The sequence below is a fragment of the Desmodus rotundus genome, chromosome X (assembly GCF_022682495.2).
Source record: "Desmodus rotundus isolate HL8 chromosome X, HLdesRot8A.1, whole genome shotgun sequence".
Taxonomy (NCBI): domain Eukaryota; kingdom Metazoa; phylum Chordata; class Mammalia; order Chiroptera; family Phyllostomidae; genus Desmodus; species Desmodus rotundus.
The window spans coordinates 92,857,945-92,876,329 of record NC_071400.1 but is presented as its reverse complement, the minus strand read 5'-3'; the positions used below and the strand labels follow the sequence as shown (position 1 = coordinate 92,876,329).

The 18,385-nt window shown below is 37.1% G+C and overlaps 1 protein-coding gene across 2 annotated transcripts in view; it reads left to right on the top strand.

Annotated features, from left to right (window-relative positions):
- REPS2 (RALBP1 associated Eps domain containing 2) overlaps positions 1–18,385 on the top strand; it is a 208,679-nt gene that overhangs the window by 138,615 nt on the left and 51,679 nt on the right. For both annotated transcript variants that reach the window (XM_024569913.3, XM_024569912.3), the window contains exon 14: positions 15,556–15,617. In XM_024569913.3, coding sequence (XP_024425681.2) covers positions 15,556–15,617 — 62 coding nt within the window. The remainder of the gene's footprint in view (positions 1–15,555; positions 15,618–18,385) is intronic.

Here is an 18,385-nt window from a genome sequence, read left to right as displayed (position 1 = left end):
CATACATGTAAGTTCTTTGGCTTCTACATTTCCTACACTATTCTTACCCTCCTCCTGTCTATTTTCCACCTATCATTTATGCTACTTATTCTATGGACCTTCCCCCCCCCCTTCCCACTCCCCTGTTGACAACCCTCTATGTGATCTCCATTTCTGTGATTCTGTTTCTGTTCTAGTTGTTTGCTTAGTTCGCTTTTGTTTTTGTTATAGGTGTGGTTGTTAATAACTGTGAGTTTGCTGTCATTTTACTGTTCATATTTTTTATCTTCTTTTTCTTAGATAAATAACATTTCATATATTAAGGGCTTGGTGATGATGAACTCCTTTAACTTGACCTTATCTGAGAAGCACTTTATCTGCCCTTCCACTCTAAATGATAGCTTTGCTGGATACAGTAATCTTGGATGTAGGTCCTTGCCTTTCATGACTTGGAATACTTCTTGCCAGCCCCTTCTTGCCTGTAAGGTCTCTTTTGAGAAATCAGGTGACAGTCTTATGGGAACTCCTTTCTAGGTAACTGTCTCCTTTTCTCTTGCTGCTTCTAAGATTCTCTCCTTTGTAATCTTGGCTAATGTAATTATGATGTACCTTGGTGTGTTCCTCCTTGGGTCCAACTTCTTTGGGACTCTCTGAACTTCCCGGACTTCCTGGAAGTCTATTTGTTTTGCCAGATTTTGGAAGTTCTCCTTCATTATTTGTTCAAATAAGTTTTCAATTTCTTGTTCTTCCTCTTCTCCTTCTGATACCTCTATAATTTGGATGGTGGAATGTTTAAAGATGTTCTGGAGGTCCTAAAGCCTCTCCTCATTTTTTCGAATTCTTATTTCTTCATTCTTTTCTGGTTGGATGTTTCTTTCTTCCTTCTGGTCCATACTGTTGATTTGAGTTCCAGTGTCCTTCCCATCACTATTGGTTCCCTGTACATTTTCCTTTGTTTCTTTTAGCATAGCCTTCATTTTTTCATCTAATTTGTGACCATATTCAACCAATTCTGTGAGCGTCCTGATTACCAGTGTTTTGAACTGTGCATCTGATAAGTTGGCTATCTCTTTGTTGCTTAGTTGTATTTTTTCTAGAGCTTTGATCTGCTCTTTCATTTGGGCCATTTTTTTTTGTCTTGGCATGCCTGTTACATAAAGGGGTGGAGCCTTAGGTATTCCCCTGGGTGGGGCAACCCAGGTTCCTGTGCTGTGACACTGTGTGTGGGGAAGGGGTCCGAGAGGGAACAATGGCACTTGCTCTGCTCTTTGCCGGCTTTCAGTCACCTCTCCCGCTGCCCACAAGCTAAGTTGGCCCTTCTGGTGCTGATTACTGTGTGGGTGGGTTTGTGTATGTTCTGGGACCCTGTGGGTCTCCCCAACGAACTCTCCTGTGAGGCTGGGAGTTTCTCCCACTGCTGCCTCAACCCCCAATTGGTTTTCAATTAGTGGTTTGAGGCTTTATTTCCCTGTGCTGGAGCCCTGGGGTTGTGTGGTCTGTTTTGCTCCCCGTTTGTTCCTCCCAGTTTATCTGCATGCAAATGTGGGACCACTAGGTCTGCCAGCCACCACCTAGTGGGATCCGCCAGCTGCGGTCTTGCCCACCCCCGTCCTCCAGCCACCGCCTTGATGTGAGTCCTCTCTGCCCTGCTGCGCATCTCCACCCCTCCTAACAGGCTGGATGAATGTGTCTTATTTAACTCCTTGGTTGTTGGACTTCCATGCAGTTCAATTTTCTGTAAATTCTGGTTGTTTTTTGTTTTTAAATTGTTGTTGTCCTTCTTTTGTTTGTGCAAGAAGGCACAGTGTATCTACCTATGCCTACATCTTGGCCGGAAGAGGATTAATTTTCTTAAGCACAAGTATGATGTCATCTCTCTACTCTAAACCCCTCTGGAGCTTTTATGTGAATACCAAATTTCTTTATCTTGACAACTGTACCTGAAGCCATGAGAATACATGAGTTCAGTAAGGGGCACAGTACCATAGCCTGAGAACAGGGAGTATATATTTCAGGAATAAGTGGAGACCAAAGTCTAAAGCCTGCTGATTAGGCAAAAAGAATGGAGAGTAGGGGAGGAGTTTGTAAACTGCGTCCCTAGGAAGTCTTAGAACAGTTTATTGCACTGGTAGGGTTAATCCAGGTCTCAAAAGTTTGTGGAGAGATTGAGAAATTGGTGTGGAGTAGTTGTCATCACAAACTCATTTTGAAATGCTTAAGACTGAAAATTGGTCTGACTATGTCACATTTTAAAAATTCATGATAGAAATGAGACAGTTTCGAGATAGCAGAATCTTTTTCCAGATTGCCTGGCAGCCTTCCTTCCCTTCCCTTCAAAACACACATACACACACACAGCTAGTGATTTTTAACTGTAAGGAGTTTAATAATAAAATGATGAGGAGATTTATATTTATATAAATGTAACATGAAAAATGAAACTTGACTTTCACAGGGTTAAATCTCATGAGTTTTTGTGACTTAACTGTGCATGTCTCTATCTGGGACCTAGTTAATCCTTATCATATATCCCATGGTGCAGGAAGAATTATTTGTAAACCCTGGTAAATAAATTCAAGATCATAGAGTGTTATTGTCGAAAGACAATTTAAATGTCATCTTGGCCAATTCTCATGTGTTACAGTCAAGTTGAGTGAGATCCAGAGAATTTAATTGCTTTGTTCTCCATCAGAATCCTGTGAAGATGGGAAATCATTGTTCAGATCTTTGTTGCAGCAGATTTGGTATCAGAGAAGGCAATCTATATTAATTTAACTTGGGGGGCACACATTATTTTTCGATAGGTAATAACACTAATATATAAATGTAAAATATTAAGGGCCCTGACAGATGTGGCTCAGTTGATTGGAGCATCATCCTGTAAACTGAAAGGTCGTGGATTCAATTCCCAGTTAGTGCACATATCTAGGTTGCAGGTTCTGTCCCCGGTTGGGGTGCACAAGGGAGGTAACCAATCAATGTTTCTCCCACACTTATGTTTCTCTTTCTTTTTCTCTATGTCTCCCTTCTTCTCTCTCTGGAGTAAATAAATATATCCTTGGGTAAGAATTTAAAAAAGGTATATTAAAGAATAAATACAGTGCCCTCTTTATGTAAGTAACTAATATTGTTTTCCTGTGTTCTCTCCCACATGATTTAGTTGGGCAGATTTTCCTGAAGTACTCAGGGAGACAGGAAAGAAAGTCTTGCCTTCATAAATACTTAGAAATTTTAGGAGTATATCTGTTTCTTTTTTTAATGATAAAAATTGTTATTAAAAAATTTAAATATATATAAAAAATAAAAGAAATAGTATGCCCTACCCTTGGCTTCAACAATGATCAACTATGGCCCATCTTCCTTCATGTGTATTTTCCTTCCCATATGATTAGTTATACTTTTCTTCTACCCTTAGCTTTTTTGAAAATTACATTTTATTGATTTTGCTATTACAGTTGTCCTAATTTTCCCCCCTTTGCCACCTCCACCCAGTACTCCATCAGGAAATTCCCCCACCATTGTTCATACCCATGGGTCACATGTATAACTTCTTTGGTTCCTCCATTTCCTATACTGTATTTTACATCCTTATGGCTATTCTGTAACTACCTATTTGTACTTCTTAATCCCTTCCTCTTCATCCATTCCCCCACACACCCTACCATCTGGCCCTATCCAAGATGCCCTATCAAAATGCCCTATCCCTGGGTGGTGTGGCTCAGTGGATTGAGCACCGGCCTGTGAACCAAAGGGTCACCAGTTCTATTCCCAGTTGCTGGTTTGAAGTCAGTCAGGGCACATGCCTGGGTTGCTGGCCAGGTCCCCAGTAGGGGGAGTGTGAGAGGCAACCACACATTGATGTTTCTCTCCCTGTCTTTTTCCCTCCCTTCCCCTCTCTCTAAAAATAAATGAATAAAATATTTTTTTAAATACTCCATATATCCATGATTCTGTCTCTGTACATGTTTGCTTAGCTTGTTTTTTAGATTCAGTTGTTGATAGACATGTATTTATTGCCATTTTATTGTTCATAGTTTTGATCTTCTTTTTCTTAAATAAACCCCTTTAACATTTCATATAATAATGGTTTGGTGATGATGAACTCCTTTAGTTTTTTCTTGTCTGGGAAGCTCTTTGTCTGCCTTTTGATTGTAAACAATAGCTTTGCTGGGTAGAGCAATGTTGTCTAGGTCCTTGCTTTTCATGACTTTGAATATTTCTCGCCAATCCCTTCTAGCCTGCAAAGTTTCTTTTGAGAAATCAGCTGACAGTCTTAGGGGAACTTCCCTGTAGGTAACTAACTGCTTTTCTCTTGCTCCTTTTAAAATTCTCTGTTTATATTTAACCTTTGGCCTTTTAATTATGTATCTTGAAGTGGGCCTCTTTGCATCCATCTTATATGGGACTCTCTGTGCTTCCTGGACTTGCATGTGTATTTCTTTCACCAAATTAGGGAAGTTTTCATTATTTTTTCAAATAGATTTCCAATATCTTGCTCTTTTTCTTCTTCTGGAACCTCTATGATGTGAATGTTGGACCTCTTGAAGTTGTCCCAGAGGTTGCTTACACTGTCCTCACTTTTTTGGATTCTTTTTTCTTCTTGTTTTCTGATTGGTTGTTTTTTGCTTCCTTATGTTTCAAATTATTGATTTGATTTTTGGCTTTATCCATTCTACTGTTGTTTCCATGTAAATTGTTCTTCATTTCAGTTAGTATATTCTTTGTTTCTGACTGGATCTTTTTATGCTTTTTAGGTTCTCACTAAGTTCCTGGAGCATCCTTATAACCAGTGTCCTTTACCACATATGTGATTTGCAAATATGTTTTCCCAGTTTGTGACTTGTCTTTTTCTTTTCTTTTTTTTTAATTTTAATTTTTTATTGTTATTCAATTACAGTTGTGTGCCTTTTCTCCTATAAAGGACACATGGACAAAATCTTTTTATTTTCTTAATGGTGTGTTTTGAAGCACAAAATGTTGAATGTTGATGAAGTATAATTTACCATTTTTTTTTCTGTTTGGATCATGCTTTTGGCATCTTATCTAACAAATCTTTGCCTAACCTGAAGGTCTTGAAAACTTTCTCCTATTCTAAAAGTATTATAATTTTACTCTTACATTCATGTCTTTAATCCATTTTGATTTAATTCTTATATATATAGTGTGCAGTAAGGGTCTGAGTTCACCTCTTTGTTCGTGGATATCCGGTTGTCTCAGCACTACTTGTTGAAAAATAGTCTTCTTTCCTACTGAATTGCCTTGACACCTTTGTTGAAACTCACTTGACTATGAATAAAGGGTTTATTTCTGCAGTCCATTCTGTTCTGTTGAAATGTATGTTCTTACAACAGTACTACATGGAATGTTTTTTAAAGCAAGGGAGTCATATATACTCTTGTAAAGACATGATCACATGACTCAGATGTCTAAATACATGTTACAGTGGCACATTTTAGATAGTGTCTAGCATCTTATTTATCTGAGTTTGTGAGGCAAGCAGATTCAGAATCATTTTAGTTCCTTAAGGTTGCAGTACTTTCATGTTTTGCAGCCTTCTGACATGCTTATTCCCTGGGTATAGAATAACTCCTGTCCAGCTTCTTGTTCTCCATCTCAGTTCCCTTTTCTGCTCTTTACTACTACCTGTCCACTAGGTTCAAAATGTTATATTGATTGCTGCCTGATCGTAATAGCCTTGTGACCTTTGTAATGTCATTTTACTTTTCTGGGCCTTAATTTTCTCATTTGTAAAATGAAAGAATTGAATTATTAAATTTTTATCTTATTACTTTTCCAATCTCAGTCATTGATATTTGAATATTTCCAAGGCATGTGTAAGTTCTTCTCTTTTAATTGGTGAAAAATTGTTCTGTTTAATAGAGAATTGAATGAGCTTGTATTTTGGGGGTAAGCAGGGGGTAACCAAGCTATCGAGACATGTATTGTTGGAAAGGTAGTCCTGGCAAACATTTTATCATGTACATAGGTGTGTATGACAGATGAAACCATCATAGGCATAGGCTCTCACATGCTTTTGTGATTATAAAGGAGAGAAAGAGTGATTTCTGTTACAAAGAAATAGCCATTTTTATGAATTTGCCAAGAAGAGGAATGGTCCTTACTGATGAAATCCTTGAAGCTTTGCATATGGCTAACTCTCTACTTGATTGATACTTAAAAGTGTAGGTCCCACTGGCAGGCTTCTTTCAACATTTTCCATCCTTTAAATGTTTTTTTTCCCTTTGGCATTTGAATGCTTTTATTTTCTTCATAAAATATTCCAAGTTTGGGAGGGTGGGGGCCTTTTTCCACAGTTGAAGTTATTCCAAGTTTCACTCCCCTGAAGAACTGGCTTTCTGTTCCTTGAAGCTTTCAATTGCCACATCTGCTGCTTTATTTCCACTCAGTAAGTTAGAACATGTTTTCATTTAGTCATTGATTTGGGGCTTTGTAAAAATCTGAAGGAAATTAGTAAGTAGACCATAATATCTATGAATAATATTTTGCATGGAAATTTCTAAGCATAATGAAGTAAGAGGATAAATATCTTTAGAGGTTAGAGTTTTGGATGAAGAGAGCAAGAAACTGAGATTTAGCAAATCAGTGTCAGAAAATGCACATCTTTCAACAGGTTTAATAAACACTGGAAATTATTACTGTTTTCTGAATTCAGAATTAAATGGCAGTTTCTTTCCTGAACTTTTAAACTCTTATTTCAGGATATGGGTATGTATTATTTTTTCCATGATTACACTTATAAAATTTTTGATTTGACAAAGCCTTGCTGATATCTGGTGTCTCACCTCATTAACTGTAAGATGTCATGAATAAAGCTGCAATTGCTTCATGAGTGTGGTGGCTTTTAATGTCTGCAGAAAAAGTGTTCTTCTCCCCTCTCTTCTTTACTTCTGTGCCCTTAACAGGAAAGCAGTTGTTACTATGAACAGGTACATTGTCATCTTTTGCGTGTGTATACTAGATTATTCAGCCAAAGTATTTTTTCAGTTTCACTTGGCATTAAAGTACATTTTATTTTCTTTTTTCTTTTTTCAAAAAAACATTGATCAGAGCATGCTGGATAAAATATTTGAATCTAATTTAAGGTCATGAATGGACTAAAAATATTATAAGAAGAGATTTTTTTACTGAATTCAATTCCAGTTATTGACACACCGTGAATACTTACTAAACACAAGGCAGTGTGTTTACGTGCTATGGGAGAAAAAAAGATGAATTAGATATAAAATTGGTAGACTGAAGCTAGATTAATATTTCCTACCATTAAAGGAAATGAACACAGAATATAAATACATGGAAGAGATTTTTCAGCAGCATCCAAACAAGGAAAGACACATGAGCTGACACATGAGCTAATGTCATTTTTACTTTGGAAAGATAGGCAACTAAGGAAAAACCTGAGGCTTTGGGTACACTGTCAACTACTTGTCTCCCTTCAGAAGCCATGTGAGTGAGTGGGTGAATCTTAAGATTTCTTACTGCTACTCCAAATCTGGAGTGAAATGAAGTGAGTGGGTACTGTCAGTTTTCCCTTCTCTTGACTGAGAGTCAGTAAACATGACTTCTGGAAGGAGAGGGTAGAGGCTGAAAATGAATAGTCATAGCTGCTATCATGACAGGTGGGGTGGGGGAAGGTCCAAAACTTCATGCTGAACTGATAGGACAAACTGAAGTCTGAGAAGTCCCTCCAAGGCCATTGATATACCTAAAGACTTGGAAGAATACACTCTGCTACAGGACCTTTTATGTTATTTTGGTATTTCCTTTATATTTCAAAATAACATATTTGTAGAACATCTTGTTGACATTTCAGTGTTAGTCATCATCTATTGTCTTCCCTCCCCAAGCACCTTTCCCCTCTTCTGCTCTCTCAGTATAGTTATATTATAATTTTGGTTAGATTAATAATTAGTGTTTATATTATTATGGCTGTATAAGCCATATGGTAAATTATTTACTTTGCTTCTTGCGCAGTGTTTTTGTTTGCCTTGGAGTGAGTAATCAGCTTGTTTTTTTTAATGTACTTGAGCCTGAATCAACTGTAGACTGTCTCAATTTTTCAAAGTTCTTATGAAATTCTGACATATCAGGTATTAGTTTCATCTTTTCGAAGAAATCTGAAGTGATTGTTTTTCTATGCGTGTTACGTAGTTTTTATCATGGCATCTCCCTACAGTGTTATCCAAGGATTCCCTCCCTCTTTCTCCCATGTTGGATCTCATTTACCCATGTCATGTTCTTTCTTGCTTTATTCTCTTGTTTTGGTAGAGAACATTCTTGAGTAGCTTTCTTGGAAAGGATGCATGGAGTTTAATTTGAGACCCTGAATGTCTAAAAAAGATCTTTAATTGAACCATCATGCAGGCTGCTGGTTTGGGTATACAATTATGGTAGAAATAAGTTTTCTTTAGAATTTTTATGGCATTACTGTAATGAATTCTAGCTTCCACTGGTACATTGAGAAGTCTAAAAGCATATGGGCTCCTGATCATTTGTATGAGCAGCTTGCCCTCCTCTTCCACCCTCTGCTGGAAATTTGTGGAATCTTCTAACTCCAGTATTTTAAAATTTCATGTTGATGTGCCCTGCCATAGATCTATTATTTTTTCCATTGTCCTGGGTACTCAGTGGACTCTTACTTAGAAACTCATATTCTTCATTTCTGGGAAATTTTTTTGAACTAGTTAATGGATTTCTTCCTGCTATTTTTTCTATTTCTCTTTGTGGAATTTTTATTTGGATATTACTCTACTTACTTAAGCTTTCCCTTTCTGCTATCATGTTTTTAATTCCCAAGTGCTCTTTTTAATGTTTGAATGTTCTTTTTTCAGTAGTACCCCATTATTTCATCTTTGCAAATAACATCTATCTATCAAGGAGTCGTTCCCTGATGACTCTATTTAAAATTTCATCCCTAACTCCGACCCTATTATCTGTCTTCTCAGTAGAATATAAGTTTCATGAGGGTAGAGATTTTCTTCCTGTTTTTTTCCCATTGGTATTTTTACCAGCACCCAGAAACAGTGTCTAGCACATAGTAAATTTTTAAATATTTCTGGAATAAACTGAATGATCATTCTGACAGTAGTGATAATATACATTTAAAGTTTCTGTGAGGTTATTTTTCCTATTTTTATTGCTCTATCTGAGGTTAGAAACTTCTCTGTAGGTATGTGGGGATACTCCCTCATATGCTTATGTTTAAGAAGGGGGTGCTAAAAAGTTGACTGGAATAAAAAAATAAATGAATGGGACTACACTGTGGGCTTCAGGGTAGTATGATCTTGCTCGGCCATCTCGTTTGCGATCTCTTGATGTTAGTATCTAGATCTTCCTTCTTGGTTGGTCCAGTTCACTGGAGCGCATTCTTCTACTCTCTGGATGTAACAGTCTGGAAGCAGAGAGGAAGAAGGCTGGAAGAATCTTAGCACCCAGAATACATACGTTTACTAATTCTCTTGTTTTTGATATAACCCTTATGCCTTCATCTGGGTCTGGTGTTCTTCCTGGAGAAGAAAAATATTTCTAGTTTTTTACTACCGTGAGAAACATGCTGAAACTGTGCAGAATGTGGGATAAAAATCTTAGGATCTAACTGATCCTAAACTGTTTCAATCAGTTTTTTAAAAAACATGAAGATGGAGCATAATTCTATAGCTCTTCTTTTGTTAGTCCAGGTATTTGTTGATCACTTACTATATTCTGAGGAACCTAGGTGAGGTAGGAAAGGGCCACTACAAGCAGAAGAACCACAGGAGCAGGGATCCTGAAGCCAAAAACAGCATGAGGCATAGCTGGAATGAGATCTTGAAGGGGCCTGTCAAGGTATGCCCTTCTCCCAAAGGATAGGAAGTATGATTCACTATCAGTAAATTTACTTTTTAATTGTTCCCTTCATTTTATCCGTACTTCCAGAGGAGTTCAATGTTACCAGTTTTTGAGAATTGGTGGCCTTCTGTGTTACAAATTGGTTACTCTCTGCTTTCTCTCCTGCTGATTCAGTCACTCAACTATCTTTCCAGTTCCAAATTTAAAAAGTTTAAACAAGAGAATTTAAATAGTTTCTTCACTGTTGTATTAATGAGGTAAGAGTGAGATTAGTTGCAAATATTCAAACTACTATCTATACTGAATGTCCTATAGGACATTTAACAAAAGCTCAGGACACCAGAAACTAGGAATCCTACACAGTATGAAGTCAATATTTTAGATTAAATTGGTTCCAGTTTGATAATGCCTTCAGATTTCTGGCAGAAGTAATAGAGGAGGAACCCATTTTCTACCCAAGCCCCAAAATATTACAACAGATAAAGTTCTAAGGAATGTGTTCAGAATCACAGGTTGCCACACACTCCAGGAAATGTAACACAATGAGAGAGAGCTATCAGAAGCAACAAAATGGTAAGACATTCAAAGCCCTCAGATTTTGAAATTATCAGACACAGAATGTTATATAAATATGTTTAATATGTTGGAAGAAAAGAATATGAAGAAAGTAAATAGCCAAGAAATTGTGAAAATGAAAAAAGCCACTATATATGGTAATATAATAAAGATAAAATTTTTAAAAAAGCCATTTTGAAAAAAGACCAAATGGAACTTCTACAAGTGAAAAATTTAGTAATTGAAATAAAAGATGGGATTAATAGGACACTAAGTACAGTTAAAGAGGGAAATGGTTAATTGGACAATAGATCTTAGAAAATGATCCAGAATGCAGTGCAGTTACACAAAGAGCTCCAGAAGGAGAGGTGAGAGAAAATGGTGAGAAGACAATATTTAAAGAATCATTGAGAATTTCTTAAAGTTAATAGGATGACTTGTGGTTCTAAAATTCCAATGAAGCCCCACAGGTGATGAAAGAAAAACAGAATGAAGAACTATACATGCAGACATAGGGTAAAGTTTGGTATTGCAAAATATCAAAAACAAAGAGATCTTAAAAGCAACCAGAGAGAAGACAGATTACCAGCCCCCCCAGACACTGATTCTATTGACACCTGACTTCTCGATAGTAGTGATGGAGCCTGGAAGACAGTTAAATGTTACTATCAATGTTCTGGAAAAAGGTAGCTATCAATGTAGAATTCTGCTCCCAATAAAATTATCTTTCAAGAATGAGGGTAAAATAAAAACTTTCCAGTTAAATAAACTGATTACGCTTGTTACTAATAGGCTCTCAATAAAGGAAATTCTAAAGGATTAACATCAGACAGAGGGTAACACCATAAAGAAATTGAAATGGAAATTAGGAAAATTTTAAAACTGAATCACATCACATATCAAAACCTATGAGATTCTATTAAAGAGATACCTGGAAGAAAATTTATAACCCTAAATGACCCCTTATGTTAGAAAAGGAGAAAAGCTGGAAATTAATGAGCTAAGTAACCAATTTAAGCCAGAAAAAGAACATTAAGATAATCCCAAAGAAAATAAATGGAAGGAGATGAGCAGGCATTAATGAAACAGAGAGCCAAGCATACAATACACAGGCTCAAAAACATTAAAAGCTGTCAGCTCTTTATTTCAATGTCTGGTTATATTTTGCTTATTAGTTTTGTTGATTAGGGTCCAGTTATAGGGCCAATCATACAGTATTTGTCTTTTACCACCTGGCTTATTTCACTTAGCATAATGCTCTCCAGTTCCATCCATGCTGTTGCAAAGGGTAGGAGCTCCTTCTTTCTTTCTGTTGCATAGTATTCCATAGTGTAAATGTACCACATTTTTATGATCCACTCATTTACTGATGGGCACTTAGGTTGCTTCCAGCACTTGGCTATTGTAAATTTTGCTGCTATGAACATCAAGGTGCATAGGTTCTTTTGAATTGGTCTTTCGGGATTCTTAAAGCATAATCCCAGCAGTGGATCACTGGATCGAAAGGCATTTCCATCTTTAGTTTTTTGAGGAAACTCCATACTGTTTTCTACAGTGTCTGTACCAGTCTACATTCCCACCAATGGTGTACTAGGGTTCCCTTTTCTCCACAACCTCACCAGAACTAGCTGTTTCTTGATTTTTTATGATAGCCATTCTGACTGGTGTGAAGTGGTATCTCATTGTGGTTTTAACTTGCATCTCTCTGCTGGCTAGTGATGCTGAGCATCCTTTCATATGTCTCTGTGCTGTCTGTATGTCCTCCTTGGAGAAGTGTCTGTTCAAGTCCATTGCCCATTTTTTAATTGGATTTTTTGTCTTCCAATAACCAGAGGGAGGGGAGGGGGTAATGGGAGAAAGAAGGGGAAGGGTCATCAAGGAGCATGTATAAAGGACCAATGGAGAAAGGCAAAGGGGGGAAGGATTGAGGGTGGGAGGTGGGGGGGTGGGGCAGGGGAGAGTGATGGTGGTAAAATGGAGACAACTCTACTTGAACAACAATAAAAAAGTATAAAAAAGAAAAAAAATTAAAAGTTGGTTCTTTGAAAAGAGTAATAAAACTGACAAATGTCCAGCAAAATTAATGAGGAAAAACTAGAGCGATGACACAAATAGAATTAGAAATAAGAAAATAAAATTACATATGCAGAAATTGAGATGATAAGAGGGTGTTAATGAACAACTTTATGGCAATAAAAGTGAAAATTTAGGCAAAATGAATAAATACATAGGAAATTATTTATCAAAACTAACTTAAGAATTAGAAAGTTTGAATAATACTGCAACAAAGTGAAATCATTAAAAGTTTGTTTCAAAGAAAACTTCAGGCCCAAATGCTTTTCTGCTGACATCCAACAACAGAAATTTCCAATCTTATACAACCTATTCCAGAGTATAGATGGGGAACATTCTCCAGCCAAATCCAAGTATAACAGAGGACCAGATGAGAAAGGAAACTCCCTTGTCAAGCTTACAAATATAGTTGCAAAAATCCTGAATAATATCTTTGCCAACTAAATCTATCAGTTGAGATAGTCCTAGGTCTTCAAGGGTGGGTTAATATTAAAAAAATTCATAATATAATTTATCATGTCAACAACTTGTAAGGAAAAAAATTATACCATCATCTCAGTGGATGGAGATGCAGCTTTGGTTAAAACTCAACAGGTTATCATGAAAAAAAATCTCAAAATAAAGATAGATAGGAATTTTTAAAGCCCATTAAAGGATATCTACAACAACCCTAAAGGAAACACCACATTTAATAATGAAATAGTGAAAGCCTTACCTTTGAGATCAGGAAGACAAGAATGCCTTTATCACAGGGGTATCAAACTCATTTTCACTGGGGGAGCCACATCAGCCTCACTGTTGCCTTCAAAGGACTGAAATAATTTTAGGACTGTAAAAATGTAATTATTCTTTAACTGTTAAGGAATTGAAATTACATTCGGCCCTTCGAAGGCTACTGCAAGGCTGATGTGGCCCCCTGTTAAAAGGAGTTTGACACCCCTGCCTTATCACCATTGTAATTCAACTTTACGTAGATGTTCTAGCCAGGTAAGTAAAATAAAAAACCAAAAATAAATAAAGTTACTGAAAAGAGGAAACAAAACTGTGACTATGTGTAGATGATATAATTTTATTCACATGTATATTTAGAAACAGACCCTCACATCATCTTTTACCAAGATAGGGTATTTGATTTTTAAAGTTAAATAATGGTAAAAATGCAGTTAGACATGAATCTGGATGCGGATCCTGTTTCTAGTAACTCTCAGGGCAGTAGGCAGGGACAGCCGGTCACATGATTGTTTCTTCTCTCTCAGAGATGACAGTCTTTTGTTGCCTGATTTCTGAGTGTCTCGAAAACTGTTTTTTTATGTTTTGTTTTAGGGTCTTAAACTGTTGTTTCTTATTAAAAAACATAAGTTGATTTTTGGCTCTTTCAAAAGGGAGAGTAAATCTGGTCTCTGTTACCCCATTTTGAGTGGAAGCAGAAGTCGATTTCATTAAATGGCATTATTTCTTAGTCTTCTTTTGTTAATAAAAGGTTATTTTAACAAATACTTTATTCTGGTACAAGGCTTTTTCCTTATAAACAGGTAATAGATTTTTTTGTTTGAATTTTCATTTTGTTTTTAAAGTAACTGGTAATGTAAAGGCCCAGTCCCTGAGGACACATAGCACAGGGGCACTGATGAGGATATTCCTGAGGCTTTTGTAATTCTCTGTTGCTTTGTGCTTTGTTATTGAAGGCTGTTTAAGGTCTCATCACCTCTGGAGTTTTGACCAACTGATGTATTTCATAAATTTTAATGAAAGACAGATTGAAACAAACCATTGATGGGCCCACGGTTGTACCACATTTGTGCACTGGCTCGGAATGAAAATCTCTGTGAAATTACCGAGTTATGTTTGTGGAAAGCCCTGAACTCCATCTTCTAGCTTGTCTGATCTAGCTAGGTCAAATCAAAAGTGATTTGCAAAAATTTCTGTGTTCATGGCACATTGCTATGATTTATCTGTAAGGCACAGAAAATTATCTAAATATTAGCACACATTACAGATTTGCAAATAAACTATGTATAGTTATATTGAGCATACTGCGCTTTTCTAAGGAGTTTGTAAAAAATGTGGTTTAACTTGCCGGTATGTGATAATAAACTTATTTCTTTGTGATTATGAGCATTGTGATTCAATAGCAGATGTTTATTTTCATTAAGCTACAATTCAGACAGTTTTGGCTTAACTAAAATTTCCTTTATATCTCGTAAAATTAAAAAAAAATTAGACTGAAAGTTTCTTTCAAAAGACCCTTCATATGGGCCAGCCAGGTTATTTTAGAAACAGATTAAATTATTCATGATAATTAGGATTAGGGATACAAAAGAAAATTGAGATCTTTGAGGAATCCCTAAATATAATTTTAGTCTATCACTTTCAGCCTCTCCTACTGCTGCTGCTGGACCTACTCACTCACAGGGTAGTGTTGCTGCTTCTTTGGGATTCTGGCTCTCAGTTTCTGCAGCCTACTTGCTAAACCAATGAGCAGTGTAATGGCCCAGAGCTAGGGAGAAGAAATGACCTAAATTATTTGAAACTAAAAAATTAATAGCAGAATACTGAGTGATCCACTGTTTTTCCTCTGCTGGGTTCTAGTCTTTTGATCAGAAGGCATCTTTTTCTTACCATTTTACACCTTAATCACAACAGCCTACATAAATATTTCCTATATAAATACTTGGATTTTGGGTAGCATGCAAATGGAAAGGATTAGAAAAAGCATGTACTCTTTAAAAAATATATTAAGCCTTCAGATGGATTTTCATTTTTATCCTCATCCAAGGAAATTTTTTCATTGCTTTTTGAGAGGGAGGGCGGGAGACACAGAGAGAAACAGACGGACAGAGAAACATTGATCAGCCACCCCCTTGTTCATGCCTGGATTGGGGATTGAACCCTCAACCTTGGTATGTGCCCTGACTGGGAATTGAACCTGCGATCTTTGGTCTGTGGGATGATGTACCAACAACTGAGCCGCAGTGGCCAGGGCAAGCCTCCAGATGGATTTTAAAAACTTAAACATGTTGAATGCTATTGCTATTTCTAGTTAACAACTAGAAGGGTGTTTTGTTTTTGGTGGTTCTTAACAGTATATGTTTTTCTTTTCAGCCACTAAGTCAGGATTGTTACCCCCGCCGCCTGCGCTTCCTCCAAGGCCTTGTCCATCACAGGTAAGAGACATGTTGATTTCTGTTAACTGTTGGGTAGTAGAGAAGTTGTCTTACCAGTGTCCTTCCTTTGCAGTGTTGGGTCAGCACAGAACTGGCTAGTCAGGTTTCCAAGAGAGCAGAAAGTAGTCCAATTTCTTCTTATCCATCCAGTTCCCTAAACTCATGTGGAAAAGGGAAAGTTCCTCAGTAAGCAACCAAGCAAATGTGTACTAGTTTATACTTGGCTGTAGAGGGTATCCATCTCCTGCAGGTCTCTCCCCTCCCCATCGTTGGAGTCAGAGTGTCTCTGTGTACAGGAAGATAGTGATCCATTGCACTGACAATTGAGGCTTTCACCATGTCCCCTTAAGAAGCACCTAGATGAGATGAGGCTCTGGATTTGCACCAACAGTAAACCTGGACTTTGTCACAGCAAAATTAGTGGGCATTCTGCCAGCTGCTGCTTTCAAACCGGGGCTTGGGAGCCACCTGGATGAATGAGTGGAAGACCTGTCTGAAAGGGCCTTTGTGCCCAGCCTCCTTATCTTTCTCCTGCTGTGAAAGAGCCAATAGTTACTTCCTGGTTGTGAAATGTACTGCTGCTATCAGCAGTCCTCATCTGAGCTGCTTTAGGTGGGCTTCCTGCCTGCTTTGGGGTTTAAGTAATGGAGGATCTGATGGGAACTGGGAATTCTCAAGTCTCTGTTAATGTATGAGACTGCTTCTTTGTCTACCAGATTTCCCATCACAGTGCAAACAGTGAGCCCAGTGCTCAACCCAAACCTTCAACTCAGCTGCCTAACTATGGAGATCTTAGACTACAGAAACAGGTGTGTAAGATATGCAGGCAGAAAGCCCCACGCCACTTCTCTCCCCTCACTCTCCACCTTTCATTCACTGTAAGTGGGGCACACACATTCAAAAGAGGAGGTCCTGTGTAATAAACACACTGTTGTCTTTAGTCTTTGTGCAGGATTAAATTCTGAATATTGGCCCCAAGGAAAATTCACCTAACCACCTGTATGAGGCACCTGAGTATTCTCTTTCCCAAACTACTTGTGATAAAAGTCTTTTGGGAGACATTACTAGGGCTCTGTGGTAAGACACATTTGCAGGCTGTTGGGAGATTCCTGCTCTGGGAGATTCCCAGTGCATATGAGCCTATGAAAAGCTTTGAAGTTCTACAGTAAAGAAACCTGGTCAATTTTGTTAAAGCTGGCAATTTCCTAGCTTGTGTGACCATTCATCTCTTTATTTATAAAATACCTATTAATATCCGGAAGGCTTAGTGTTTAGGAAACATTATTATACACCAGTCTTAAGGTATTGGTAAGAACATTTCCAAACCTCTTTCATCTGTCACCTCATCTCTATATTATGTGATTAAAGTTAAATTTTTATATCTTATGCCAATAGTTTTTTCTAGAAGAGCTGAAAGTGAAAAAGAAAGTTTACTGCACATTAGCTTGGGATTTCAAATTGTTGTTTTCAGTGTGTTGTGTTTTCTTCCTCACTTTTCTATTCCTTCTTGCTTTCTCTCTTATGAGGTCACTTTTACCATTAAACACTCTAAATTCTTCTGCGAGGTTAATTTTTTAAATGTTCCTTTGTATATGTGGACAATCGTCCTGACTTTGGGAAAAATTGTACATACTAGGAACTACAGGGTGGGGCAAAAGTAGTTTACAGTTGTTTGTATGGAAAATAATATAGTAACTAAGAAATAGTAATACATGAAAAAACTCTGTTTTGTGTACTCACAACTGTAAACTTCTTTTGCCCTACCCTGTACTTAATTACAGAGGTTTCTTTTATGGGGCTTAAACTGTAGTACCTAGGGTAGAAACCAGGAAGCCTGGTATAACTAAAATCATTATATTTATTAGTAATTCTAAGAAGAGATTAACAGAAAATGTGTTTGGATTATTCTTGGATTAAAAATTTCCATGTTATTTAACTTGCAAAATGGGGAAAACTAGATTATAATAAACAAGAAAAGATTTTATTCTCCAGAAAGGAACACTTTTTAAAACTATGTGTCCAATCAGTGATGTACTTGCAGGTTTTAAGTATATAAGAGGAAAGAGTTTGTGTGTTTGTAGCTACGCACACAAAGGTATATTTTGATTATTTCTACATATACCAAAAGTGTATCTCTACTGTTACCAAGTGAGAGAGATGTGGTATAAGTTTTCAGCATAAAACACCATTTATCTGGCCTCTACTTATACCAAGCACCACTGGGATATGAACATCTGGATTAAGTTATACAAATGGGGCCCTGGCGTTAGGAGAAGGAATACATTCAAAGAAACAGATCTTTTTCTTTTTCATACTGTAGGTAAGATCAAGAAGGACTCAGTAACTGTACGAAGAATCAAATGGTTGGGGTCCCACGTTTTCCTGTGGACAGGCTAGAGAGCAGGGCATGGTATTTTGGCTTAGCTCAGAAGAGGTGGCACACTTGAACAAAAAAAGACTGATTCATAGCATAAATGACTAAAAGGTAATTAAGGTTAACTGTTTTGTAGGGAGCAGTATTAAAATGAGAGTTAGTTGAAAACTAACTGTGACTCACTGTGTGCGTATAAACTGAGTGAAAAGCATGCCATCTACAGAGTTGGTGCTTGTCATGTAGGTCGGTTCTCTGCTAAGGGCCCATTTGGTACGTCAGTAGGTAAATCCCTTTAATAGTGTTGATCTCGTGCCAGATTTCTTATGGCAATTGTGATAGAGCTGCAGCTTCAGTGTAATTATCTTTACTAAAGAAAAGATTTTTTTGATACAAA